The sequence below is a fragment of the Plectropomus leopardus genome, chromosome 11 (assembly GCF_008729295.1).
Source record: "Plectropomus leopardus isolate mb chromosome 11, YSFRI_Pleo_2.0, whole genome shotgun sequence".
In the NCBI taxonomy this organism is placed as follows: Eukaryota; Metazoa; Chordata; class Actinopteri; order Perciformes; family Serranidae; genus Plectropomus; species Plectropomus leopardus.
Genome location: NC_056473.1, coordinates 26,207,805 through 26,235,617, shown reverse-complemented (window position 1 = coordinate 26,235,617; position 27,813 = coordinate 26,207,805). Strand labels below are relative to the sequence as shown.

Sequence of the window (27,813 nt, the reverse complement as noted above, 5' to 3'; positions counted from 1 at the left end):
GTGTTTGTGTGTGTTCGTCTCAACGTAGCACGAAATGTGTCTCCTCTCAGCAAAGACACACACACTAACGTGGGACGTGATAGTTAACGGTTTTTGATATTGAAAGTTTTGTTTTTGTCGGCTTGACATTGTTTTCGATGTTATTCTCTGTATATTAAAAAAAACATTCCGCTTGCAAAAATTCATTTGGCCAAGAGCTGCCGACTTCGTTTCTACTAAAGAGTGTCCGCTTCCCCTCCCCTCGATGAAGCGCTGCGATGCCCTCTGATTTTATATCCCTCCTTAGCTCGGATCTCGACCTCAATTCCCCCAAATCTCTATACTCTAAAGGTAAGATTTCTACTAAAAAAGGCTTCTATACAGACACTAACCCGTTTGTCCTGGTTTGATCGGAAATAATGTCCTGATGGCTCATGTTAAGCTGCTAGCTAGCAGTAGTTAGCTTCTTTTTTGCTGTTAGCCAACCTAGCTAGCTTAGTTAGTTAGCTGCATTTGTAGCTGGTTGGTTAGCAGTCCGTGTCACATGCGTGGAGGACCATGATACGCTAGGCTGCTAGTCTAATTATAACAAGGATACGTGCGATCATATCGATTTGTCTTTTAGTGGACTGATGGTTAGCATTAGGTCAGGTACTGTTAGCTAGCCTCAGCTTCGTGAGGACGCTTGTTTCTGGTCCCCACATTGTTCAGTGGTTTAACATACTAAAGTCTTAGTGGGGTCCTGCAGAGGGGTGTGTGTGTATATCGTGTTTATATCGCGAGAGAGTACACGCGTGTTGTTTTGTGTATCCTCCTTGTTCAGTTGTGTTTGGTGACAGTCTCTCTGTTGTTTTGGTTTAAGGGTGGGATTGAGCCAGAGTTGTCCCCCTCACAATCTCTGGTTTCTCAGGAAGAATGCAGCTCCTGGCACTTGAAAGCTCAGGCATGGCAGTCTCCCTGTCAGGATAAGGGGGAGCTGCCACGGGGGCCACCAGTGCCAGCATTCAATAATACGCTTTGGACACGAGTCAGGCAACTGTTTAGTGTAAGGAGGGTGTTGCTACATCAACAAGGAACTAGACCGTTAACTCTTGTTGTGTTCACCTGGGTCAGATTAACAAGATAGATCAAGCAAGGTTTTAAAAAAACAACCTAAATTACATTTGTCCTTGATCCTGCTATGTCTTTAACATGTTATGTTGTTTTTATTTAAAGGTTAATTTCACCCCCGTATCAAAAATACATATTTTTCCTCTTACCTGCACAGCTGTTAATCAGTCTAGATTGTTTTGGTGTGAGTTGCATGGTGCTGGAGATATAAGCTGTAGAAATCAGTTCAGTTCAATACTATTTATAAAGCACATTATCACAAATCAAAATTTGCCTCAGAGGGCTTTACAGCATATGACGCCCCTCTGTCCTTAGACCCTCACATCGACTAAGGAAAAACTAGAACGGGGGAAAAAATGGTAGAAACCTTAGTAAGAGCAACTGAGAGGGGATCCCTCTTCCAGGATGGACAGATGTGCAATAGATGTTGTAAAAAAAAAAACAATTAAATTACAGTAGATGACAAAATAATGTATAGGAAAGAGAGAAAAATAGAGGAAGGGATACACTGCAACAATGCTAGTAATAACATATGAATAGTAATAGACATAAAAATTATTAAATGTAATTTATGATAGCATGTAATATTGCATGCAAATGTTGTAGTTTATGTATGTGGCGATAATAGTCATATGTGTATATTGATAGTGGAGACATGACTAATAATAACAATAGAGTGCCGCAGGGATGACATTTTTCTGAAGGCCTATCTAGAAGCTAATGTCGCCTTGGTTCCCTGGCCAAAAAGCCTGTGAGATTTTTCCATGGGATTTTGGATCATTGCAGAAAATAAGATCTGCAGTAAACAATCTAGAGCTTTACCAGAGTGTAAAAACAAGTAACTAAGGTGCATTGGCTTTCAGCAGCACTTTGCTTGCAGGTTAATTTCCTTCCTGTCAACAAGTGTAACAACTTAATGTGTGAAACTGTCCAAATTTAATGTTCAACACTTGCATCTGTTGTGCTATTGCTTTGTGTGTTGTTTTTTATTTCCCTCAAATGGAACTACTCCCATTTTCAAAATTCTTACATGTTATTTATATGGTTTAAGGCAATTGCAAAATGTTAGTAGAAATGAACAACTCTCTTCCCAAATCCAAAAGCTAGACTGCTAAAGCTTAAATGTATGATGTTATAGAGTATAAAGTCTGGAGCTGTTCCATAAGCAGCGAATAGGAAAAGATGTTCTTGATGACACTGAGAGCAGAGTTCTCAGTATAAGGGTACATGTCTGTCTGAGAACTGAAAACACTACAATAGAGCTTTTTTGGGTAAAGAAACAAAAAAAATCAAACATTGTTTGGGTCCACAAAATCAATCTCCCATTCATCAGGGTTTCCGACGCTTTATTTTTTTGTAGTTCATTCATTAGGTGCGCTGTTGGAATTTATAAACCGTCTTTGCTCCAGACTCTCAGTGCAGAGTGTACTCTGGGCACAGACAGAGCAGCAGGATATCATTCACAGTAAACGAAATGAAAACTTCAGTGTTTATTGCGCTGGGTCCAAAAGTTTCCTTCCACTCACCTCTGCAGCAGCTGCACCTCTCATCCATCGATCCGATCTGGTTGGCTCTGAGCGGCTCAACAGATAAACTATCCAATCAGTGATTCACCTCCTCAAACTGCTGCACTTTGTTCATGAATCTGCAAATACGTCCATATTTAGATAAGACACAATGATAAAAAGAAAGGGAAACACACAAGGAAACATACACACACTGTCTAATTCTGTGGGAAACACTGCCCACGGAGCAGCTTCAGACTTCATAACTATGGCATCACAAGTTTGAGACTTATTTCTCTGGTTTGTGGCTTTGAGAGAGAGTAGCTCATGTTTACAAATATTGATTGAACTTTCCCAGACTATGGAAATAACACATCTTAATTAAGGGGGTGTTCCCCTTTAAAGCTGTAACCTGAGATGCTTGGATTCCTGCATTTTGAAAGGACAGTGGTGGACAGCAGGGTTTTATCTTTTTTCCTTTTTTTTTTTTTACCACCACGTCTCAGATATAGCCCACACTTTGATGGTTAAAAAATAAGATTTATACCCAATGCAATTTTTACCTGGTTACTGTTGGAACTGCTGCTCTCACATCTGTCTGGCTGCTATGTATAGGATGCCCATGAGCTGGCAGAAAGCGCTGCTATGTGACCCTGAAATGCTCAGTTGAGCCTACCATATGGTCACACTGTATCACATGATGACTGTTTATTTATATCTCAGCAATTGGGTGTGCGCTTGTGTTGAGGTCAAGGTAGCAGACATGCTCATCAACGATCGAGTGGGAGACCTCATGTATATCAGACTGCAAGTGAGAGGAGGGACAGCTGGCTAAGTTGCCGTTTGGCCTGCCAAGTCAGTATTGCACCATTTAGTTGGTTTTGGCACAAAATGAGGAATGCAAAACCTCTGTTGTGAAGAACCTTGATATCTTTAAACTGGAAAGTAAATAATAATAGTAATATGATAATTAAATAATAAATATTTTGGTGCAGCATCTTTTTGCAGAGACCCCATTTGCCCACTCTGACTCCAGGAATCTTCTGTAGGATTTCCAACTCTGTAATTGAAACGAATGACAGTGATTTGGTGTTTACCATGTGTTAGTGTGAATGGCAAAGACTTTCAGACCACTCTACTTGTTGTACAAATGCAAACCATAACAGATCTTTTTTATATAGTATAGTGCTTAAAATACACATTACCAAGATATTATCAACACTTTTCAAAACACACAAACATTCAGTTCAGTTTTGATTTAAGTTAGGGTTTGTTACTTTTTCCTGCTGTTCGCCCACATTATTCCAGCATAATTATTTATATCCATCCTTAGAAGGAAGTCTGATTTATTTTATTTACATAATTTAGTCACATCCCAACATCCCATGAAGACTAAAATATTCACTAAAAGAAAAAATGTGTGCTGCTTCGACACTTGCCAAAGGGTTGTCTCTTTGACATCAAAAATATTTCTTTCCCCTCAACTTGAAGTGGAGATGTATTGTGATTTTGCATGTTAGTTTTATTGCAGAAATATTTTATTACATAGTTTATTTTATCCCGCTCCCCGTTTTCTCTGTGTTTTCATTAGATGGAGAGAAAATCCCAAAAGACAGTTTAGTCTTAGTCAGTGCGAAAGGAAATCTTGCATCACCTTATCAGTGTGAGAAACTTGAGTTGGAGCATCAGTGTGTGTGATTCCACTGTGAGACACTAATGCAGTATTGCAGCTCAGTATAGATGTGGTCTGATTGTAGAATAACATTGTAGTGTACATTTTTTATTTCTGTACATTATGAGAGCAACCGTGCAAAGCATATAGTTCATCATGTTACATAAGAAATCAGAGGTTTTTTCCGCTCTATTATTATATCATTATGCCTGAAGTGAATGTATTCATTTTGGTACATACATCCATTAGACTCCCATTACTGTCAGTCACCTGAGGCACATGAGAAGAAATGAAAGTGCCCCCTGGAAATAATCCTTTAAAAGCATGCTGCCTCATAACATTTATTGACACATCCATGTATATTTGTTTATTCACTGCACCTTTGTAAGCTTACAGTGGTTGAGTTTAGGCTTGGTTGACTAGCAAGCACAAAACTTGTGTCCTACAAATGTCAAAATACATATCATGCAGTGCTGTATCTCTTATGGAAATGGAAACTAGATGTACATGGTACTAATTGGGTTATATGTTAAGCTGAAACCACTGATCTGTTTCTTTTTTCATACATAAGAATCAAATAGAGTATGCAGCCATTTGTTGCCAGTATAATTCAGTTTCAAGGTAAACAGAGATGGTACAAATCGCCAAAAATGGCATTCTTTGTGGTTTGAGTGCTGTGAGTAGCTCTATTGTCTGCACTCTGGCTTGAGCATATTGTTACGAGTTCAAGATTGTAATTAAAGGAGCCATTATTGGGCACTGAGACACATTCTTGGTCTGCATATTTTTTCATTTGCAACAAAAACATAGCCCTCATGCATTGTCTATTCATCTGTCATCCCCCATCTTATCCCCAAGCCAGCTGCAAAGAATAAAAATGGACTGGTGACCTTGCCATTTGGCAAAAGCTTTAAGGCATGTGTAATGTGAGCGGTGCATAACTTTGAGATGAGGTAATTTAATTGTTCTAAGTGTAGGTTTAACTCAGTCCGCCCCCTCGCTGGCTCGTGTGTTGCAGCCTTCTTTTTTGGGCATACTCAGACAAAGCTTGCAGGGGCTGTGCACATAAACTCATACAGATGTCATCTGACTTGTGTAAAAGCAAATGGAGACCAACACCAAAATCCCTCAACATTATCTGTGTCTAGTATTCAATAGGGAGCAGTGGGAAGTTACTCTTTTTAAGCTCTCCTCTGTCAATTAAAGAAGCATTTCACTGCTGAAAAGATGGTCGCATAATCAGACTAAGCTGTCTATGCAGTAAAAAGAAGCAAATACTTTTGAAATTCATGCTACATGACCAGAGAAAACAGAAAAAGGGATGTGGCATTTGCTTTTTACAAAGAGGTGGAAAACCTACAACTACCAGTATGCACCACAGAGGTCCAGACTAATAAATGCTCCCACTGGTGGGTGGCCCAGTTCAAGCTTGGTTGTTTATAACCAGGAAACAATATGGTGGCCTGCTGGTAGCAAAGGATTTCAAATTACAGTTAAACAGTATAAGTATGCTTCTGAAGATTTTAGGTGAAAAATAGGCAATGCGGTAACAGAATCTTGGTTTATATTTGACCAGTTCTGCTTGGTTTTACTGTTCTCATATGAAGGTAGAACAGTACACCAAAATATGTTTCTGAAGACCTTTTAGGTGAGAAAAAGGCAATACAGTAACAGAATTTTAATTTGATCTGTTTCGTCTGAGTCTAAGAGAGAAGGGGGCTTGTCTCTCTCCCTTTCCGCTTCTATATACTCTTTGTGTCCGTAATAGCAAGCATAGGAAAATTTGGAAGTAAAATCTGTAGTTCAAACAACAGCCATAGAGCCAGACAAAATCTGTCATATTTGAGCTGGGTGCTGATCAGGGAGATCTGGGCGCTGGTAAGATCAGGGGAAGTGTACCACAGTTCATTTACATAAACCACCCACATTGTGATGACACAAAGCTGGTTAAAAATCAGCCAAGTATCCCTTTGATTCTGTGTCAATTAAACCATTTGATTAAAAAGTTTACATGGTTAACCGTATAGTAATTTAACCAGAAATAATATTATGTGTTTGATTCGGTGACCCAGAGAAAGCACCCTCTGTCAGAAAAATAGGACAAGGAAAATGGACGGCGCTTTGCATCAAAGCTCAACACTTTTTTGAGTTGCAAATGTGTTGTAGAATAAAAATATATAAAACCATCACGTACCAAAAGTGAGCAACACGTAGCCTATGTACAGCGGTTTGACAACAATAAAAACATACATTTAAGATTTTTGGCTTTTTTACCTTATGCTGAAACTTTTTTTTTTTATAGGTAATATGTTTATACTTAGTAAAGTATTGTCCTGATATCGGTACTAAAACTTAAGTATTGCAATATTATCAGTATCAGACAAGTGTTACAAAGTGTTCAATATTTTTCTGTAATTTTCCACCACCACAACCCATGCCACAGTGTTTATACGAACACTGTTTTGCCTACTGTTTTCTCACTGGGCAGTCAGGCACTGACTGAAATCAAAACACTGAGTAAAATCCAGGCTGTGCATTTTCATACCCAAATAACATGAATGATTAAGCAACACTAATCAATTTGTGCTTGCACTGTCTGTCAGCCCTATGTGTTTAAGATAAGTAGACAAAGTATTATATGTAGCTATACTAAACCTATTAGTCCACATGTGAACAAGTATACTCAGAATGTGACAGGCAAATGTGAGTTTTTTTAAACATATTGACACTATTAAATCTAATCTAATCTAATCTAATTGATTACTGTGAATATTTTAAACATACCATAGAGTAAATGTTTGGGGTAAACCTTATTTGCAGGGAGGAAATGCATGTAAGGAAAAACTACGAATTCATCGAAAATAACATCTCAGAATTACATTTCTGTGCTTGTGCTGGTTTGCTCTGTGATCTGCAGGCAGTCAGAGAGTGAGTGACTTATTCAGACCAGCACAGTGACATAGTTTAACCCAGTGTTTTCATTTTATTCTGGCCAGTGCATGTCATCCAACCTGGCTTTGTGACCCTCCTTCCAGTCTGGGTCGGAAGATGCACAGCTCACTGAACAAGCATGTCAGTTATCTTTATTATGTAATACAAGTCTGTTTTGGGGTATGTAGCCGCCTGCTGCAGATGTAGTGTGAGTCTGCGAACGTCATTCGTTTATATGTGAATGGCATGCTCTTCGATGCACATGAATATGCTCCAGGCAGGTTGCACATGCATTCAGAAAACTCACATCACACACGCATCTGCCGACTGAAAAGGGTGAAATAGTCAAGACTGAGGTCATGTCGGGTTACCAGTCAATCTGTAATGCATCCATGCACAAAGACTCTCTCTCTTCACACCATGAACAAAGCACAACAGACACAGATGGAGTGTTACCATGAGAATCGTGCACACTTTGCTATGTGCTTGGAGACCACATTAAAGTTTTTTACATGGGCTTCTATCCAAGACAGATAGGTTCATAGGGATCTTTTGTTTGACTTGGAAGTTGTGTAAATACACTGTTATGGTTTGTTTGGTTTTAAAGGGACGGTTCACTCAGCACGATTACTGACAATAATCTTCAGATGACATTTTATGCAGTTTTCTCAGAGGAACGTTTTACATTCTTCTTGCACTCGGCAGAGTCACAGCAAGGTCTGCGAATTATCACATTTTCTATATTTGGAGAGAAAGATTGCAGATGAGTTTCTCAAATGTAATTTTTTGGCACTTGGAGCACCACAAACCCAATGCTCTTCAGCTCAGCTGTAATGGGATTTGCTGCAGGCTACAGCTCCAAGCCCTCTGGATGGATAAACAACTTTTATTGTATTTTGGAAGGGAACTATCCCTTAAAGAGAGATTAGCTATGGATAAACAATAGAGCATGGAGCTGGCCTCCATTGATGCTTTAAGCTCGGCCTGTCTGTGTGAACTAGAGCACTGTGTAGCTCTTTGTGTGAACTGTGGTGACTTTGTGTTGTCACTCCCTCAACGGCATCGCTGACGTCACAGAGGTGCAAGATCATGTGTCCTGTCAGTTTCACCATTCTGCTGGTGCTAAGTCATAGCTAAGTGTCAGATGACTACTACACATGCTGAGTGCTGCCGATGCACAGCTGAAATATCCATGTCAGGGTCTTGATGGGTCCCTGTTTCTTAGCAACCAGACTACCTAATCATGTGTTTATCTGCCACCGAACGCATTTTATTCCAGTGCAGCTGCAGTGGTTGATTTTAGTCTTCTAGGAATACTACCATCAAATATCAAGGAATGTCTCCATGGCTCTTATTACACTAAACCCTGTGGGAGGTTAATTTAGTTCATCATAAGATAGCCTGTGTGAAGTTAGTGTTGACAGCAGAATTTTTTGTATATGGGTCAAAAACACTGGTCATGAGACCCAGGTTTGCTTTCAGTCTAGTTCGGGGATTGCTTCTGCTAACTTTTGAAAAGGAAACAACCAGTGCATGAGCGAGAGATACAGTAGAGGTTTTACCGTTGGATTCAATTCAATTTTTGTTTTTTGTCCCAGAGGACAATTTGTGTTGCAGGATGTGGTAAAAAACATAATATAAACACATAAAGCACAAACAATATGACAAAGACACATTCATCAGTTGACATTAATCTGTGCACAGGGTGACCTGCACCTGTGCACATTCAGGCTGCACTGGAGCAGATTAATAAGTGTCCACCATAACTCCATAGGGCCAATAATAATTTAGTGAGCATTAAATATGACAAACAGCTCCTAATACGTAAACCATTTCCAGTACAACATACATGACCATAGACAGGTCATGACGGTCTCAGTGATGCAGCAACCGGACCAGCACCATAGGTCTGATGCTGCAGAATGGCGAGTACAGTATGCACTGGTACGATCACTCACATTAACATCATCAATACTACAATACAATATGTACTATTACTGTCCCCCAATCATCGACATCATCAACATCATCAATACTACAAGTACAATATGTACTGTTACTGTCACCCTTTCACCATCATCATCATCGGTGCCACAAGCACAATGTGTGCAGTTAGTGTCATCATCAGGTTTTGGTATTACCAGCAGGACAGCATTAGAACAAGTGAAACTAACGAGAACTTGGGTCTTAATGTAGCTCAGCGCAGCCAGTGTCCAGCTGTCGTAGAGAACCCAAGTAATGAGTCCGAAATACCGGAAATCTGTTGGAATATTAGCATCTCCGGTTCCCTCACCTCGACGTCAGGTGGTTTTTTGAAGAGGTTTTCGGATAGAGGCCTGAAATAAGGTCTGTTGTTAACACCAACTGGAGATACATTTTGTTCTACGATGTAAAATACGTGTGGAAATAGCCCCCTTGTCATGATGCTGAACCGCGGCAAACACGGGTTTACAGCCGTGTTTGGCAACACAACCGTAGTGTAGTTTGGTTCAGCCTAGCTTAGTTTTTTAATTCCGGCGGTTGCATTAAGGGCTTCAAAAATCCTGCAAGTGGTGTTCATTTGTAAAGATTATCTTGCTGTGTTGGAAATATAGACTGTAGAGATGTCTGCCTTTTTTCAATATAATGGAACTAGATGGAACCTGACTTGTGGTGCTCCAAGTGCCAAAAAACATTTTAAAAACTCAACAGCAATGACAGACATCTTCAGTACAGATATCTCCAACAACTGGCAACACACACCAAAACAACCTAGTTAAATAAACAGCACTACAAGTAAGAGGAAAAATGTGTGTTTTTGATTTTGGCTGAAGACTCTTTTTTTGTTACATGGTCCTGTAATAAACAACAATCTGATTTCTTTTTTTTCCCAGAACCTAATTTATCCTCTCCTGCTCTTCCTTTATGACAGAGTCGGTATATGACCTCCTCCCCAAAGAGCTCCAGCTCCAGCCGTCGTCCACCCAGACAGATCCACCCACCATGAGCCAGAAGAGTGGGGGAGAGGCGGGACCTCCCCCCTCTGCAGCCGTGGCCTCAGGTGAGCTACCTGCTCAGTCCATGAAAACCATGATCTGGGATCAGTTTCCCCTTGCCAAACTATTCTCCAAGACGGTAGGGGTGAAGAAACTCAAATGGCCTTGTATTAGTGTCTGGGGGCAACTTCACCCTTTCACCAGTTTCTGAGACAATATTTGTGACTGTTTGAGATGATATGAGTTATGATGGTTTTTATATTTGTTATTTTGATACTGCCGGCATAGCAAGGCACAGTCGTGTTAGATTTCAAATGGGTATAATAGGGGTTTCGCTGGCTCCACAAAGCTATATTGGTACAAACTAATAAGGGTTGGTGCAGAGTGTTAAAGGTTATTTTTTACAGTTGGACTTGAACTGTATTTAAATATATTTTGGGTTTCTCAATTTTTCCAAGCTATATTACAGGAACCATCAATTAGTGAATATCTATTGTGGTGTTGTTCCAGTTAGTCCTGTTGTTGCCTTGAAGACATGGTGATAGGTGACCCTGTCAGGGACTCTTATAAGCTCAGTAGCAGCATGGGAATAGGCATTGCTCACCTTGACTCTGTGTGTTGGGGATATAGTCACCCAAACTACACCTGCATGAAGTGCCTGCAGCTCTTCATCAAACCAGTTCATATTATAAAACTGACTAAAAAAGATATATTTAAAATCGCTGAATATAGTTATAGACCAACTTCTAAACTCAGTCATTATCTAATTCATTTATACCTTGCTAGTGAGAGGGAATCTTCTATATAGAGAAGGTCATACACAGTCCTCTTTTTAAGCTTTGCTCTAAATCACAGCTCCAATAAATGGCAAGTTTGCATTAAAAGCATGCTAACATAGCTTGTTCTTTCTCATTTCACTCATTTTTTCAGCAGCACCCCCCCCTGTCATGCTTGTGCTTAATGCTTTTCTTCACTCTAAGGCAGTTAAAAATCTTTTCAGGTGATTCAGCTTTAGAGACGCAGCAAAACCACAGTACTGCTGATCCAGATACTATCCTTTGCCTTAAGCAGTCATCCCAAACATCCCTCATGTTACATTATATTGTGTTTCAGTCTATGTATTAGCACATCTCTCTGAAGGTGTCAGTAAACTTTTTACAGGTTTTATTTTTAAATATTTTACAAGTGCCGAAAGCAGAAACAGCCTGCACATTTGTCATTCTCACATACTTTTTTGAACACTCATACAACAGAAGGTCATCAGATAATTTACTGAGGTCTCAAACTGTGTGAGCTTTCCAGCTAAATGATTAATCTACTCACATGTTTCAGATCAGCTGACATTGTTGGTAATTCTGAAGGGTCTGTCTCTTTATGAAACAGTGAAGTTGCCCCTAGCAATCGTTTGACTGTCTTTTAAATACCTTTTATCAAACCAAAGGAATATGATCTGATCTTGGATCATGGTTCAGGGAAGCCAACATCAGCTAAAACTCTAAAAGAATTGTAGTCTTGAGTTTCATCTAGAGAGCAAACTAACTGGACAACAGCGTTGGAGAGAGCGCTTTTGTTAACGCTACCTTTTAACTCTCCTGTCTGACCCAGCTGGCCCTAAGCAGTGCTGATCAAAAGCATGACTACTGTAATGTCCGTCAGATCATCATTAACCAATTACACGTGCTTCAAAATGTCTATAAATGATCAACTTCAAAAGTTACTCCTTCTTCAGTACATGAACTCATCCAATTTACTGATTGACAGAAGTTGAATCTTGAATGATCAGCTCTCTTGTTGCTCATTGGCTGTCTCGTTTTTATTGCAGGAAGTTCCCTCTGAGGCAGGGAGTGTCTGCATATAAAATGGTCTGCAGTTCACTGCTCCATAGGTCAGAGGCTTGTTTATTCTGTCTCCATGGCTACGCTCAGTCCCAACCAAATCTTCCAATTGGCATGCGCAAACTACTGTTTACTACTGAATGCACATTGCACAAACTGTACTGTAACCCTGGCAAAATTTAATTTGGCGCCACATTACCAGCTTGCAAATTTGGCTGTACAAGAAAGTTTGACCAGATTTTTTTATGTTTCTTTCTGGCAATGTGTATGTAACAATTTGTAGCTTGCTTTTGTTTTTGTAAACAAAGCATGTCAGTTTTGTCACATTGATTTTAATTGAGAAAGGTTTTGTAGGAATCAAAACATTGTGGGACCTATAGTACCCTTCTCAACTTTAACTTCAAAATATTTGATCAATGCTTGACAGCTCTCGCATGCACAGTGAGAGCATATAACCCACAACAGTCTGTTGAAATTAGAGTTGGGAAGAGGGGAAATCAATACAAATCATGCACAAATTCAGCTGCTTGAATGGGACTGCTAGCCTGCACTGTGCTGAACATCTGTACTAACTTATTTATCTGTATATACTACCACAGATGCCACCTCTTCCACCTCCAGCCCCTCTGCCTCTTCGTCCCTGGCCATGGGAGCCCCAACCACTGGCTCCTCTACCTCAGACCATCTCAAGGTTCCCCAGCATCTCCACTCCACCGGAGGGGATGGAGCTGGAGCTTCAGAGATTCAAGGTATGGAGGGTGCTGTGTCTGCCCCCAGCAGAGGCAACAGTGGAGCAAACACTGCAACAGGAGACGTAGGGTCAGGAGTGTTGTCAGGGTTAGGAGTCCAGCAGCCTCAGAACACCCCATCAAAGCGGAGGCCTGTGTTGAGCATATCCCCGCCACCTGAGGACCTATTTGACGACAGCCAGATGTCCTGCCAAGAGGAGCCTGCCGTATCTGGTCCAACAGGTCCAGACTCAGAGCATAGCAGCAGCATGTGGGCTGATGACTCCGTCTCCAACTTCAGCTTGATCAGCTCTATCTCTTACAATGACAACACGGAGGTGCCACGCAAGTCTAGGAAACGCACCCCTCGCCAGCGGCCTGGTCCTAAACCTGCTCCTCCGGAGGACAGCATGGATGTGTTTGATGCTGACAGTGCCAAGGCCCCTCACTTTGTCCTATCCCAGCTGGGCACAGACAAGAACAGTCCCATAACCAGGTGGGGTTATTTTTAACTTAAGAGTACACCTGTCCTTCTGTAGGAATAAAATAAAGGTCGTTTAATTTTATTTTGTCTGGGGGAATTGAATTTCTAGATGTCATACTTATTCTAATGTTGTTTTTTGTTGCCCTGCAGCTCTCTCGAGTCAGGAACTGCAGTGAAGGGTGGGTCACTGTCTACTCAGTATCCCCCGAGGAGTGATGGGAAAGAGCTAAAGATCCTGGTGCAGCCAGAGACCCAGCACAGAGCTCGCTATCTGACCGAGGGCAGCAGAGGTTCTGTCAAAGACCGCACACAGCAGGGATTCCCCACTGTCAAGGTTTGACAAAGAAGGCCACTGGCTGCGTGTTGGCACAGGAAACATATTAAAACTACGGATATGAGCAAAAAATCCAATATCACGCATTCCTAATTAAAACCCAAGTTGACTGAATAAGGCCAAATATACACAGGACGTGGAGTGTGGAGTACCGTGCACCACAAGGGAATGCTTATGCCTGTTCAGATGCATCAGAAGCATTCACTCACTAACAAATGCGCATCAGCATGTTTGCTTTGAGCTATTTTACAAGCTTTATTTTACAGATTGTAGCCTGCTGAATTCTGTGTGGTGCGTAGTTTTTTGACAAAATAACAACAGACCCATTTTTTGAGGGAAACCAATTAAAAACTACACCATCCTATAGTAACTTTTTCCTGTTACTGATACATCTGTGCAGGGAAGTGAAGGAATAGCATTGGCCCTTCATCATCAATAAGGTACTTAACCCTAAACTGCTCCTCTGGGGCTGCTTAGTGGCCAGCAGATAAAACTGCGGCTGTGTTGAGCACCTCCCAGCTGTTATTGTGTGTAAAGTATGAAGCACTCAGTGAAAATAGATTGAACTCTTTGCAGCAAACCTGGCAAAGATCCGTACGTGACATTGCACTTTTCACAAGGCACGGTTTTTCTGTGCACTCTCGTGAATGCTTTAGTAAGAAAACACCACTCACTTTATATTTGGCAATAGCACCTTTGGGTTTAAACTTAATTATTTAATAATTTTAGGATTTCTATTATCAGTTAGGGTCAATTCAAGTTGTTTACAACTGTTTCTTTTTTTGTCCTCAGTTGGAAGGTGTGAGTGAACCAGTTGTGCTGCAGGTGTTTGTAGCCAATGATGCAGGCAGAGTGAAGCCTCACGGTTTCTACCAGGCATGCAGAGTGACAGGACGCAACACCACTGCCTGCAAGGAGGTGGACATAGAGGGCACCACCGTTATTGAGATCCCTCTGGAGCCCAGCAATGACATGACACTCGCGTAAGGGGTTATTTTTTGTAGATAATTGTAGATCTATTAACACTTAAACAGTGTTTGTGTATAAGAAGTAGTTAGTGTGATTATCTTGTCATGTATTCCCCATCTACAGGGTGGACCGTGTGGGGATCTTGAAGCTGCGTAATGCAGATGTGGAGGCCCGTATTGGTGTGGCAGGGTCCAAGAAGAAGAGTACACGTGCCAGGCTGGCCTTCAGAGTCAACATCCCCCAACCTGATGGATCGGTCCTTACTCTTCAGGTCACCTCATCACCCATCCTCTGCAGTAAGTAGTTCAGTCACAAGATGCAAAAAAACATCAACACCTGTCTAATGCTACAAATGTGACAGCCACCTCTGGACTTCACGAGGCTAAATGCTGGGAAATGTTGTGTTTCCAGCAGTCTGACTCACGGGATGTAAACTGTGGGTTTAAGCCTGTCATTGGCCGTCAGTTTCAAAGTGTGAGCTATGATCCATTTGACTCTTCTGTCATTCTCCAGCCCAGCCAGCAGGAGTGCCAGAGATCCTGAAGAAGAGTCTGCACAGCTGCTCAGTGAGAGGAGGAGAAGAAGTTTTTATCATCGGAAAGAATTTCCTCAAAGGAACCAAAGTTATTTTTCAGGAGAATATTGCAGGTGCTGTAGCCAGCTTGGTGTTGCTAGTGTTGTCCTTTGTTGTAAGCTCAATGTTATTTGTTTTGAGAAAGGCATGTAAACCCCCGACTGATATTAAAAATTATATAATTTTGTTGTATTTGCAGATGATAATTCTTGGCAAGCTGAGGCAAAAATTGACATGGACCTTTTCCATCAGGTAAATGCAACTGATTGAAATGCATACTTCACAGTTTCTCCTGGAATTATATTAGCTGCCACATCAAACCTGCCTGCTTTCACTGAACATACTCTTCAAGAGATTTTACTGTAACTGTGATTTTCGCTCTCTTATGTTTTCCAGAACCATTTGATAGTGACAGTCCCTCCGTTCCACAACCAGTCAATCACTTCTCCAGTTTCTGTGGGAATCTTCGTGATGACCAATGCCGGTAAATCACATGACGCCCAACCCTTCTCCTACACTCCAGACTCAGGTACTGCCACCAGCACGCATGCATGGTTATCCCATTTTTCAGATACTGTGACCAAAAGTTCTACTTGCATTAGTTGTAAAAATCCATATCTAGACTTTTTCGATTCCAGCAGATGCATTTAAATGAGACGCTTTAGTTTTGCTGAAGTGCCAGATTTAATAAATGTTTTAACGCAGACAATATTTCCATTCTTCCCACAGCCGATAACTTAAATGTCCCAACAATAAAAACAGAGGGACCCTCCCTCATCAAGACATGTATATTTGATGGCCAGATTGAATCTATAGCTTCTGAGCAAACTGACAGTGCTGCCCCGCCTTCAAAAAGGCAAGAGGACACACCAATGGAAGTGTCTAGCAATCCACCAACCACAGACGTCTTTAAGGTAAGATACCCCTCATCCTCAAGAAAGCAGAAACAAGATGTCTGCTTCAGAGATGCAGTTTGTAATGTTTATGCTTCCTCTCTGTTCGTAGCCCTCCCCTGACCCCCTTGTCGCAGTGCAGCAGACGCTGGAGCTCAGCTCTAGTCCCCATCCAGGTGGTGAGTCTTTTCAGAGCCCAATGCCCCTACAACCTGAAGATGTGGAGCTTCCCCAGGTGCCGCCTGTCTTCCCCAGCCTAGAGTCTCTCGGCACCATACAAAAGCCAGACATCGCCCCCACAACCTCCTTCCCAGTGCCGGGCGATACTACAATCCCCCCTGTGACACCAGAAGTCCCACAGCAATTCCTCAGAGACCCTCAGGACAGCATACCTCCTGAGAGTTCCAGTAATAGTGGAGGGGTCGTGGTTGTAGCCATGCCCCAGATAACAACTCCCTCTCAGCCACAGCAGTCACAGGTTCCCCTGTTCCCCCAGGAAGGGGTGGCCCAGCTGGAGAGGGCAGTGAGAGAGCTACAGGCTGGAGGTAACACCACGCTCCAGCAGGTGTTGGAGGCGGCTGTAGCCCAGCAGCAACTCAACTCTGTGCTGTACAGCCCCACTCCATCTGCAGACTCCCTGCAGCAGCATGTGCAGGAGAACATGAACAGCCTCAGATTGGGAACCACAGATAATTCACTATCGCCACAGCAACAGCTACAGATGCAACAGCAACAGCAGATGCAACAGCAACAGCAGATACAACAACAGCAACAAATACAGCAACAGCAGATACAACAGCAACAGCAGATACAACAGCAACAACAGATACAACAACAGCAACAGATACAGCAACAGCAGATACAACAGCAACAAATACAGCAACAACAGATACAACAACAGCAACAAATACAGCAACAGCAGATACAACAGCATCAACAGATACAGCAACAGCAGATTCAACAGCAACAACAGATACAACAGCAACAACAACAACAAATACAGCAACAGTTTCAACAGCATCAGCAACTACAACAAAACTTACAGCAGCAGCAGCAACAGCAGCAGCAAGTTCTTGGCAACATGCAGATCCAACAACAACTTATATTACAGCCGCAAGACCAGCAGCAAATCATGGAGAATATTCAACAGCAACAACAACAGTTGCAACAAAATCAGCAACAACAAGTCCTTAACAACATCCAACTTCAGGATCAGCAACAACAAAATCAAATACTTACCAATTTACAACAACATCAGCTGCAACAGCAGCACCAAAATCAGACATTGAGCAACTTACAACAGCAACAACAACTGCAAGAGCAGCAGGTATTAGAAAATTTACAACAGCAACTTCAGGCTGAGTTGCTCCAGCCCCAGATCCACTCCTCCCCACAAGTGCAGCAGCCAGTGTCCCTCCTTCAACAGGCTGGAGAGCTGCTCACCATTCAGACCAGCTTCCCAACACAGCCTCCATCCCACACGTCTCCCCCACAGCAGCTTTTTCAATCGCCGCGGCCCCTGGCTGAGACCCAGAGCTCCCAGCAGCAGGTCCAGGCTGCCCTGCTCCAAAATGCGCAGATTGTTCTGGCCAGTGGTAGTCTCAACTCAGAGCAGCAGCCTACAGGGTCGACCCTTTATCTGTCCCCAAACCCTCAGCCCCAACAACAGCCGCAGCAGCTGGCATTTATCGCCTCCATGGAGACTTCTAACAGCCAACCCCAACCTGTTGCAATGTTTCAGAACCAACCCCAAGCTCAACTTTCCCAAATGCAGCAACAGAGCACACCCATGGAGCAGCAGCAGTCTCCACAGCAGAACCAGCAACAGCCACCACAGCTTCCATTGGGCCAGCAGGGCTCCTTGTTCCAAAATATCCCAAACCACTCACAGTCTAACCCTGTCCCTCAGAGCCAACTTTCCCAACCCCAGCAGACAGGTCTCCTCCTCTGCACCACTGACCTAAACCCCCAGGCTATCCCCCCAGCTATTCTCTTCAGTACCCAGACCCAGGGCCCTTCCCCTATAGGGAGCATTAGTGTTGGAATCCCCCAGCCAGACCCAGCAGAGCCCATGTCCTTCCAAGACCAGAGCTCCACAGGCAGCAACTCAACATCCACTGAGAACCAACAGCAGAGCCTGTTCCAGGAACAGCAGCCAATGCAAGTGGGCCCAAGTTCCAGCAGCGTGCCGAGCAGTCAACCAGTGGAGCTGTTCTTGCCTCAGACATCTCTGTCCGGCCTGCAGAGCACTATTAGCTCACAGGAGCTGAACAACCAGGCTCCAGCCCCTGGCACAACCATCTTCGTGGTACAGGGTGGTGTGGGTGTGGTCGCCAACCCTGGCCAGCAGCCTCCAGAGCAGCTTTTCCAGACAGCTGTGGGTGGGAATGTGGCTCCACAAGGACAGGCCAACCTGTTTGTGTTTGGCATCCAGAATGGTAAGATCATTTTGGTCTTCTGCACCTCTGAAGTACATTAAATCTGAGATAAGTACTGTATCCGGCCTTGACGTCTGATATAAACACTATTTAAAAATACTATTTCCAGGTCCAAACATCATATTGTTTACAATGCTACGGTGCTGTGTTCCCTGTTGTTTGAACCATAGACTGTGTATAAAGCTAGATGACGCACCCCCACTTATCCACGCTATGCTTCCTGCCAAAACACCTGTCCGACCAATCGCAAGCAGCCACATTAAATGCAAGCGCATGGATTGGCACACACAGCTGTCAATCATGGTGGAAAAACCTCCTTTTTGTAGAATCATTAAAACCGAACATCATAAAAACAAACAACAGCTAGTGCTAATACCCTTTAAAATGACTTTTCCTGGGTTCAAATGTTCTGTCAAAAAAAAAAACAACCAATGGCCGAACCTGTGAATCTTTCTACAATCATGTCTTTCTTTAGTGAGACACCTGGGAGAGTTAGCTGTTCTGCCAGAGGGTATAATAAATAGCAGCATCCAGACATCACAGAAAAAGAAAGTTAACAAGGTTGAAGTTAATCAGAAGGTAGCGGATACGTAGTTAGCTGGTTGACATCTACCGTTAAGGGTTAGACGTTATTCCGTGTTGTGAATTAGGCATTTCTTAATAACCGTACAGGACTGCTTAAACTTTGACTTATGTTGACATATAGTGAATGTTAACAGGCTGTAGACAGCGATATGATCTGGGATCTTGCTTTGCTAGAACAAAAAACACAGCATAAAGCAGCTAGCTTTTATCCGCAAGGTTTAAGGTTTAACTAACAGGTAATGGTTAGCAATAACAGCAGTTAACATTAGCTAAAGTTAGTGTAAGCACTAAAACGATTTCTTCATTTAAGAATTGTAACTCAGCTGCAGCCTTTTCCTCCACTCTTTCTCATCGATAGGGAAGTGGTAAAATGGCAGTTTCTACGCTTTTTTGGATTCAGATCTGTTCAAACAACGGGGAACACACCACTGTAGCACTGTACACAATATGAGGTCTGGACCCCGGGATAGTATTTTGAAAGGTTGTTACAACAAGACTTAAAGACGAGACTGAATGCCATTGCCAGTGCCTTTACCTAACGTTTGATTATAGTGATTTTTTCCACTTTCTCTTCCTCCCAGACTCGCCCCAGCTGCTCAATTCCTCTGGGCCCACCCTGCCAGCTCAGGCCCAGTCCCAAAACTCCAGTCACATGCAGCCTCTGTTGGACCAGCCCATGGCCCAAGCTGCGTCCACAATGCCAGCCCCCATGCACAGCAGCTTACAGAACACCCTCCAGGCACAAATGCGGTCCAGCTTAGAGAACGCCATGCAGACCAGCCTACAGAACGCATTGCAGACAAACACACAAACAGCTCTGCAGTCCGGTCTACAGGCTTCCATAGAAACAAGCCTGCCAACTCCAATGCAGACCAATCTACAGACCCAGATACAGAGCAGCTTACAGAATCAACTGCAGGCATCAATATCTGCATCGTCCAACATGAATAAAATTGAGGACCTACTGGAAAGCTTACAGAAGCAGTGATAAATGTTTGGACCATGTGGGCACTAAGGAGAGTGAGTGATATGTAGCCGAGAGTTGTCCATCCCTACGTCAACAAACAGAAATGTGGTGTTTTGTACCAATGCCACACAATTTAAGAATTAAATGCCCCCTTTTACCTAAAACCCAAATTATGAGCTCATGTAACTCCTTGTTTTTATTGAATATTTATAATTATTCATAGCCTTCATACATCCATTGTCCTTGAATCGAAGAATCCGCCTTTGTTATTACCCCTCTTGCAGGATCAGAGAGGCCTGTAATAACTGCTTTATCCATCAGTCTCAGAAATGCAGTGTTTTGTTGTTAGAGTGTTTTAATAATGTGAGCCGAAGAGATGAAGATAGAGATAAAAACCTACCAGATTTGGTGGAAAAACTGGAAAAGGTTAAAGAATGTCAACGACAGGAAAACAGGGGGAATAGCAATGTGATGGAGACGAGCCCTATGATAAACCAGCCGGCCATGGAGTGAATATCAGATTGCACTAAAGTGTTAGATTTAGGCTGAATCTCATTTTGTGAGTGTGGAAACTCCAATTTCACTCTGAGAGTCTGTGAGATGTGTTTTTGTCTTTCCATCATGTGGAAATAGAGGGGCACTTATCTGGCCTGAAAACAAATTAATGTCACCACTCAATTTTTGACATGGATATTGCGAGATTTGTTTGCAATTGTCATCAATTTGACCAAAATCTACTCTAAGAGTAAAAACGATTAAATTAAGTACATTTGTAGAATGTTCCGCCTCCGTCATATTTGCTGGCACGGCTGGAGTATGCACACGAGCAGACTCTGTCAGGAGGAGGAGAGTTTAAAATATTGTTATCAGGAAACTCATTAAAATGGGTATTATTACATTCTGGTCGTGCAGGGGATTTCTCCCACGTGCAGAAAGAGGAGCGACTGTTAAACACTCGCAAATGAGATTCACCCTGGTGAATAATGTGACTTTGTTTTGGCACCTCCCAGTGTTTTCAAAGGTTAATCGTCGTCACTGGGTTTTCAGAAGCTTTCTTGGTGAAATTCTAAAAAGCATTCAACTATGTAGTGTGTGTATCTTTTGTTTTGTTTTGAAGAAGTTGGTAACCTTTACCAAATTTAATGTGGATAGAAAGCAAAAATTTCCACTAGTGAAAACGGAGTGTTGTGTGGTTTTATAAACATTTTATCTCAAGCACTTTATAACCTCTAGCTAATCCTTATATCCGTCCACAGCTCTCTACTGACCCAGCTGAATTTATACTCTGAAACGTCCAGTTTGAAAAAAAAAAAATAAGAGAACAAACACAGCAGTTGTCTTTGTAAAGGTAAACACATCTTAACCAAGCATTTTTACATTTTTCTCATGTCTGAATATTTTTGAGGTCTTGGACATCTTTGTACAGAATGTCGACTCACTGTTGAATTCCTCTTTGTATTCAGTCTCAGTGGTCCAGTCAAGTCTGTCTAACGAAAAAACAAAAACAGCCATTCCCACAAAAGCATTGTCGTTTGTCAGTGTTGGAGTGGTAAGCAGGCCTTTGTGTTTTACTCACTGACAAAACACCTAAAATACAGAGTCATTTAGTTTGTGCATTGAAATGAAGGATTTTTCATCGTATTGCTATTTGTACTATTTACTGTTCAATCTGTCACTTGAGACTGTTTTACCTTGTGTTGTGTTAGATATTTAAGTTTTTGTCTCAGTGTTGGTACCGCGTGCAGGTCGGCGCCATGTGAAGTTGGCACCCAGTACCCGTCCCTTGTGTTGTGAACAGGGGGCTCACTGGTAAATGAAATCTCTGTTACATAGAGGCCGCCATTTTGATTCTATCTATGGTGCTATGTGCAGGAGTGATGGGCACTTCTGATGTGATGTTAACAAGTTTATACATATATCAATAGCACTGACATTAATTGTTAGTTTTGAAGCGGAGTCTAGAGAGCTGGCTGTTGTTGTGGGGTCAGACTGGAGTGCACCCAGGCATACCAAAGCTCCTGTTGTGAATCGCCGTCATCTTGTCTCATACTTGTCTTTGCAAATGCCCTCATAATGTTTACTCATTTGTACTTACTCGTTTAAATTATGCAGCTCTTAACATGGATAGTAATTCAGCATGTTGTTTTCAGTACAAGATTTATAAAAGATATGTAAAGGTACTTTGCTTCATGGATCAGTTTAACCTCTCATTAACATTTCCACCGATTTGATACATTGCTCTATTTTTTTTTAAAATGCAAAATAACACTGCTGTACTTTCCATATCTACAACCGTAGCCAATTTGGCGTCTATCAAAAAGCCAATTTTTTGAGAATAATTCAAATGTTAGAATAGTGTTGCTCACATATGCATTTGTTTACATTTTCATAGTCATACTATTTTGTCCTGCAGCTGTTAGTGATCCATTTTAAAGTAACTTATCTTTTCTAGAATTTTGTATCCATGTATCAAAAATGTAGAGTATTTTTGTAAAACTAAACTTTTTTTTTTTTTTTTTTTTTTTTTTTGGTTTATGCTCATAGCACAGAATATCATTGCTGGTATGTTTTCCTGAAATGAAGCGCAGGTTCATTGTGAAGTGTGTGACTGCAAAACGAGTGGACATCAAGCAGATATGTTGGAGCTTAATTCTACTGTTAACATTGACTTTACCCAACCTGTATAACAAAATACATGGGCTAGGTTTTTCTTGTGTGTGTGCGTGTGCGTGTGCGTGTTTTGTTTTTCTTATTTTATTTTATGTCATGCATCTCAAATGGCACTTTGACTCATCCATTGACTGTAGATCAGGTTAGAGCGCAGTAGTGATGTTTTCCAAGCATTCCATTCCTCTTGGGGAGTTTAAGAGCACATGACGTTGCGGGAAGAAGTGCGGAACAGTAATGCCTCTTAAAGCCATACCAACACAGAAAGCCAACCTGTGACTTCAGTTTCATGAATGTAAATTTTACCTCATGGTGTGGACATAGAGCTTGCTCTACATCTAACATCGGACCAATTACAGTTTTAGAGAACATATATTTTGAGGCAGAGAGGGTGGGGTGGCACCAACTGTCATTTGTATCACTGTACATTTGTCAGATTGTTTTGTCTTGGACTGTGGTGTAATTTCGTGCATTTCACGTCCAGTCATTTCATTTTGAGCAATCCGGGATGCTCAGTCTGACTCTCCGAATAGCCACTTCCACCTGAAAAAACCCACGTGAAACGTGAATTTAACGGTGGTGAAGATAGCACACAAATCTTTACAAAATATCAGTTTTGTCCTTCAGTCATGTAAATGAATATCCATGTATATTTAAATGTGAAATATACTGCAGGGGTATCTTGAATTTCAATTGTGATGCTTTCAACAGAACTTTGTGTGCCTTGATAACTTAACTGTTACTCTGCTGTGTTTACTGGTGTCCCTTTTGTGTCATTGCCATTTGGCTCCTTGTCCTTTTTATTCTCTAGGACTGTTGAACATCAGGACACTTTTCAGTGATTGAATTTTTATTTCAAAACACAAGCATAACCATAGCCCATTCAGATATATTTTAGTTTCCGCATTTTCTCTTTGGAAATCCATCGCAGGACTGAGTACTTTCAACATAATACTGTGCAGCTTCACCGGTGAATTGTCAACTTGTTTGTTACTTTATGTTGAAAATGTTTTTCACGCCTCATGAGATTTGTACATGTGAGGTAAAAGGGACGAGACCGTGGAGATTGTTTTATGGAGAGCTTTCTTGTGTTGATGTGCTTGTCAACATTACTATTGTTGCTGTGAAATGCTTGATCAAAAGGAGCAACCATGATAAATTAACTGTTAATTGCCAATAGTGTGAGCTGTATCTTGTGTGTTATCAGTTTGCTCACTTTTTCCTAGTTCGCTTTCTATTTCACATTCTCCAACAGTTCTGTTGTATCCGTTCTGTGTAGCTTGAGCTTTAGTATCTAGCCTTAAGACCCTGCAGTTGGGATAAAGGTCAACCCCAGTGTGTTATCATACATCTGAACTATTATTAACATGTACTTTGCCTTGGTCTGGACATTTGTATACTCTTCTGTTTATATCTGTAATCCTGCTGCTACATTAAATGAATTAATAAAAATTTAAACGTCTTTATCTGCTTATTTTCTACCCACTATTCGTTTTAAATGCACTTATTATATATCTTTTTTTTAAATAGCTGAGAGGTTTTTATATTAACCTTATTACACAAATCCTTCCTGTAAGTAAAGTTACACATTTTACTTTTATCCTCACAATTAATGCTGTAAATTAATATACTACAGGTGTATAACCATTCTGGCATCATCAGCCGCTCATAGTTTACTAATTCTTCTATGTAGAATCTTTTGGAAGACAGATAATGGATCCTCGGGGTCAAAAACAACATCAAATTCAGGTTTTTTCCTCAGAGCGAGGGCAGCGACTAGTATGGCAATTACGGCAGTCAGGCCCCATATGTGATACTGGTTTCCTGAATCAGGGTCCACAAAATAAAAAGAGTGTTCTGTCCCCTTCCTCCAAGCAGCATCATGGGTAGCGTAGTGGTCTTTGTCACAGGTGAAGAAGTCCAGAGGGACTGTGAACACGGCACTAACCTCAGATGGGTTCGGAGAGGGACGAAATGATTCATCGATGAAGCCGACCACCGGGGTCACCAACAGGTTATTCTGTCAAGGGAGACAGAAGGGAGCAAAGTGTGAGAATCAAGCAAAACATTATTCATATGACGGTAACATCTGTACACCATCAGTTCAGCCAATATTGGTTTTAAAATGACATATCCTTTTTTTATTGAGATAGTGAACAAAACATCAACCCCAAGTCGAAGTGTCTTTCTTTTTTTGTACAATAACTGATTTTTACGTACATTGAAAAGCAATGTATTTTATGTTTTTAACTGCTGGTGGGCCGTCATGATACAAGTATGCACAATATGACGTTAATTCCACTAAAGAGGAGACTTGATGATCACTAAAATTAGGTGTGGGGAAAATGGTTACGTCAGTATCAGTATTGCTTATCTGCCAAATGACTTGTTAAATACTGACATATCAGATATGGGCAGAGAATTCAACAACACAATTTTGAACTACAACTATTTATGACTTTACTATGTTTTTTTGGACGACATACTATACTATGAATTTTTTATGCTCCTTTGTGTAAGATATTGTACAATTAATTTTTTATGCTATTTATTATAGTATGCCTACTTCACGTTTTTTTTTTGGGATGGCATACTATACTATGTTTTTTTATTGCAATTTTTAAGCAAACTGGACTATGATTTTTTTGTTTTTGTTTGTTTTGCTATTTTTTATCAAATATTACAGTATTGCTATTTCATGTTTTTCTTGGTGACATACTATACTTGGATGTTTTTTTTGTTATTTTGGACAACATAGTATTCAATTCAATATCAATTTTATTTATAAAGCCCATTATCACAAAACACAATTTGCCTCAGAGGGCTTTACATTATATGTCATTTACGTCATTATGCTATGACTTTTTTTTTTTTAACATTCTGGACGACATAGTATACTACGAAGGTTTTTTTTGGTTGTTGTTTTTCTTGTTATTTTGGACCACATTTTATAGTATGACATTTTTATGCTATTTTAGACGACATATACTATACTATGACTATTTGATGCTCCTTTGTAAAAGATATAATACTATGATTTTTAGGCTATTTTTGACAAGATACTATACTTTGGGTTTTTTTCAATATGGTATTTTGGACAACATACTATACTATAATTTTTTTGCTATTTTGGACGACATAGTATACTATGACTTTTTATGCTCATTTGTATTATACTTTGATTTTTTTATGCTTTTTTTGGAAGACATACTATACTATCATCTAAAAGAGCATAAAAAGTCACAGTATCATGTTATCCAAAATAGAATAAAAAAGTCATAGTATAGTATGTGTGTCCAAAATAGCGTGAAAAATTCATAAAATAAAATCTTACACAAAACAGCATTGAAAAAAGTCATAGTATAACATGTCATCCAAAATAACATGAAAAAGTCATAGCATAATGACTTCAAAAATAGCATTAATAATGTAATAATGTAATAAATTCATAGTATAGTAAGTCTTCTAAAAGGAGTATAAAATTGAATTAAATTAAATTAAATATTCAAACCAGACGACGTGAATGCACTGATGGAGCCGATGCCTTGAAACAGAAGAATCATTTGTGCTGTCCTACCTTAGCGATGATAGGGACCAGTCTGCAGACCACCTGGACATCATTAGGAGGTAGACCTATCTCCTCCTCTGCCTCTCTCAGAGCTGTGTCCACATCATCTCTGTCACTGAGGTCTCTCTTCCCACCCGGGAAACACACCTCACCGCCACTGGTCCTCAGCTGCAGAGACACACAGGTCAGTGAAAAGGTGAGTTAGAAAAAAGAGACAGGTTAGCCCAGTGACGCTTAACTTAGGAGGGAGGTCCCACTAAATATTAACTTCAGTCTGAAGAAACCAGTTTGTAATGACTTTTTGGAGTTTTAATGCATTGTACTTGTTCTCTGTGTTCTTTGTATCTTAATAAAGAGCATGATAAATATATATATACAATCGCTTCTAACAATAAGATCTAGTTTCTCGTTATTGGGATTTTTAAAGATTATACTATTTCACTTGAATATATATATATAACTATGAATTAGATATTTTTTCTTTATTAGAAAACATGAAATATGTTATTAGCGTTACTCCCTCTTCTGGAATAACTGAAAAAGTGCAGCTGAAGTAAATATACTTCGTTACTGTCCAACACTGCCCCCAAGCAAAGCAAAGTGAATGTCCCTTTTCTTGTCCTTCCCCCACAGTTGTCCTCCGCTGGACTTACCTGTTTTGCGCGCAGGGTCATCAGGGTGCACAGCTGTCCTCTCCTCACAAACAGCGGGATCAGCACCGACGCTTTGGGAAGCACCGACAGAGAGGAGGACTTGTCCCCAGCGTCAAACTGCTTTAAAGTGGCTATCGTCTCCTCTTTAATATTCATGGCAGGTGTCCGGTTTCAAAACAAAAGCAGAAAAATTCACGACAGCTACTAAAAAAACAACAACAAACGCACCGTTTGGACTTTAAACATAAACAAACTGAAAGACAACTTGTCCCACGAGTGTGAGACACGCGTGTAGAGCATTAAACTGTGGGGTTAAAGTCAGGCTGAGTCTTAATTAGCTCACAGTTTGTGTTATCCGGTAACTCTGCGGCACACCTGTGAACTATTCAGTTTACTGCTTTGTTATTAAACCGAGGGAGCTCGAGCTGTCCCGCATATTTGACGTCACACGTTTTTTTTCCCCTCAATTCTTTATTTAAACAACAGAGTTTAACAAAAATCCAATTTACAAAGCAACAAAAAGCCAAAGGGATATTAAATTAAAAAAACATAATATTATGAGACATAAAAATGTAAAAGTGCCTTGAAGACTTTTTGTTTTAATCAGTGAGTAATTTTATGTATTACATATCCTTCAGAAAATCGACATTATTAGGGTTTTTTAATCACATAACTTACATTTATGTTTATTTTCCTAAAATCATTAACAAATAAATTATTTAAAAAAATCTTTTCTTGGGTAATTGAGAAAGCCAAACGCCACATTTTCCCCAAATAATGTAAAATTTTCAGCATCTGTGTAGTATAGTATGTTTTCCAAAATAGCATTAAAAAAAGTAATGGGAGGTAGTCACACTAAGTATCTTCACTGCAACAAAAACAACAAATCTATGATGGCCTAGGGCTTTTGTGCAGTACTAATATACATTTACAGATTATTTACTTT

General features: G+C 40.8%; 2 protein-coding genes across 2 annotated transcripts; one reads left to right on the top strand and one right to left on the bottom strand.

Annotated features, from left to right (window-relative positions):
- Window positions 1–24,108, top strand: nfat5a (nuclear factor of activated T cells 5a). Its single transcript, XM_042496822.1, has 13 exons — window positions 1–330; window positions 10,109–10,237; window positions 12,607–13,231; window positions 13,370–13,553; window positions 14,346–14,536; window positions 14,646–14,818; window positions 15,036–15,170; window positions 15,296–15,348; window positions 15,493–15,625; window positions 15,826–16,010; window positions 16,102–16,818; window positions 16,936–18,427; window positions 19,594–24,108. Exons 1-13 carry the CDS (start codon window positions 258–260, stop codon window positions 19,998–20,000), a joined length of 4,497 nt encoding a protein of 1,498 aa, XP_042352756.1. The 5' UTR covers window positions 1–257; the 3' UTR covers window positions 20,001–24,108.
- Window positions 21,405–27,279, bottom strand: nudt7 (nudix (nucleoside diphosphate linked moiety X)-type motif 7). The gene is made up of 3 exons (XM_042496821.1): window positions 26,868–27,279; window positions 26,224–26,382; window positions 21,405–24,666 (listed from the first exon to the last, which is right to left on the bottom strand). The coding sequence occupies exons 1-3, from the start codon at window positions 27,021–27,023 to the stop codon at window positions 24,313–24,315; spliced, it is 669 nt and encodes a 222-aa protein (XP_042352755.1). The 5' UTR covers window positions 27,024–27,279; the 3' UTR covers window positions 21,405–24,312.
- Window positions 27,280–27,813: the final 534 nt, after the last annotated feature.

What these genes read in the sequence shown, in the direction of transcription:
- nudt7 (XM_042496821.1), bottom strand. Translation starts at nt 27,023, where the DNA reads ATGAATATTAAAGAGGAGACGATAGCCACTTTAAAGCAGTTTGACGCT. An exon ending in TGACCCTGCGCGCAAAACAG is followed by an intron (nt 26,383 to 26,867) that starts GTAAGTCCAGCG and finishes GTGTCTCTGCAG; the next exon opens with CTGAGGACCAGTGGCGGTGA. An exon ending in TGGTCCCTATCATCGCTAAG is followed by an intron (nt 24,667 to 26,223) that starts GTAGGACAGCAC and finishes CTCCCTTGACAG; the next exon opens with AATAACCTGTTGGTGACCCC.
- nfat5a (XM_042496822.1), top strand. Translation starts at nt 258, where the DNA reads ATGCCCTCTGATTTTATATCCCTCCTTAGCTCGGATCTCGACCTCAAT. An exon ending in CTCTGCAGCCGTGGCCTCAG is followed by an intron (nt 10,238 to 12,606) that starts GTGAGCTACCTG and finishes ATACTACCACAG; the next exon opens with ATGCCACCTCTTCCACCTCC. An exon ending in TACAACAGCAACAACAGATA is followed by an intron (nt 16,819 to 16,935) that starts CAACAACAGCAA and finishes CAACAGATACAG; the next exon opens with CAACAGCAGATTCAACAGCA.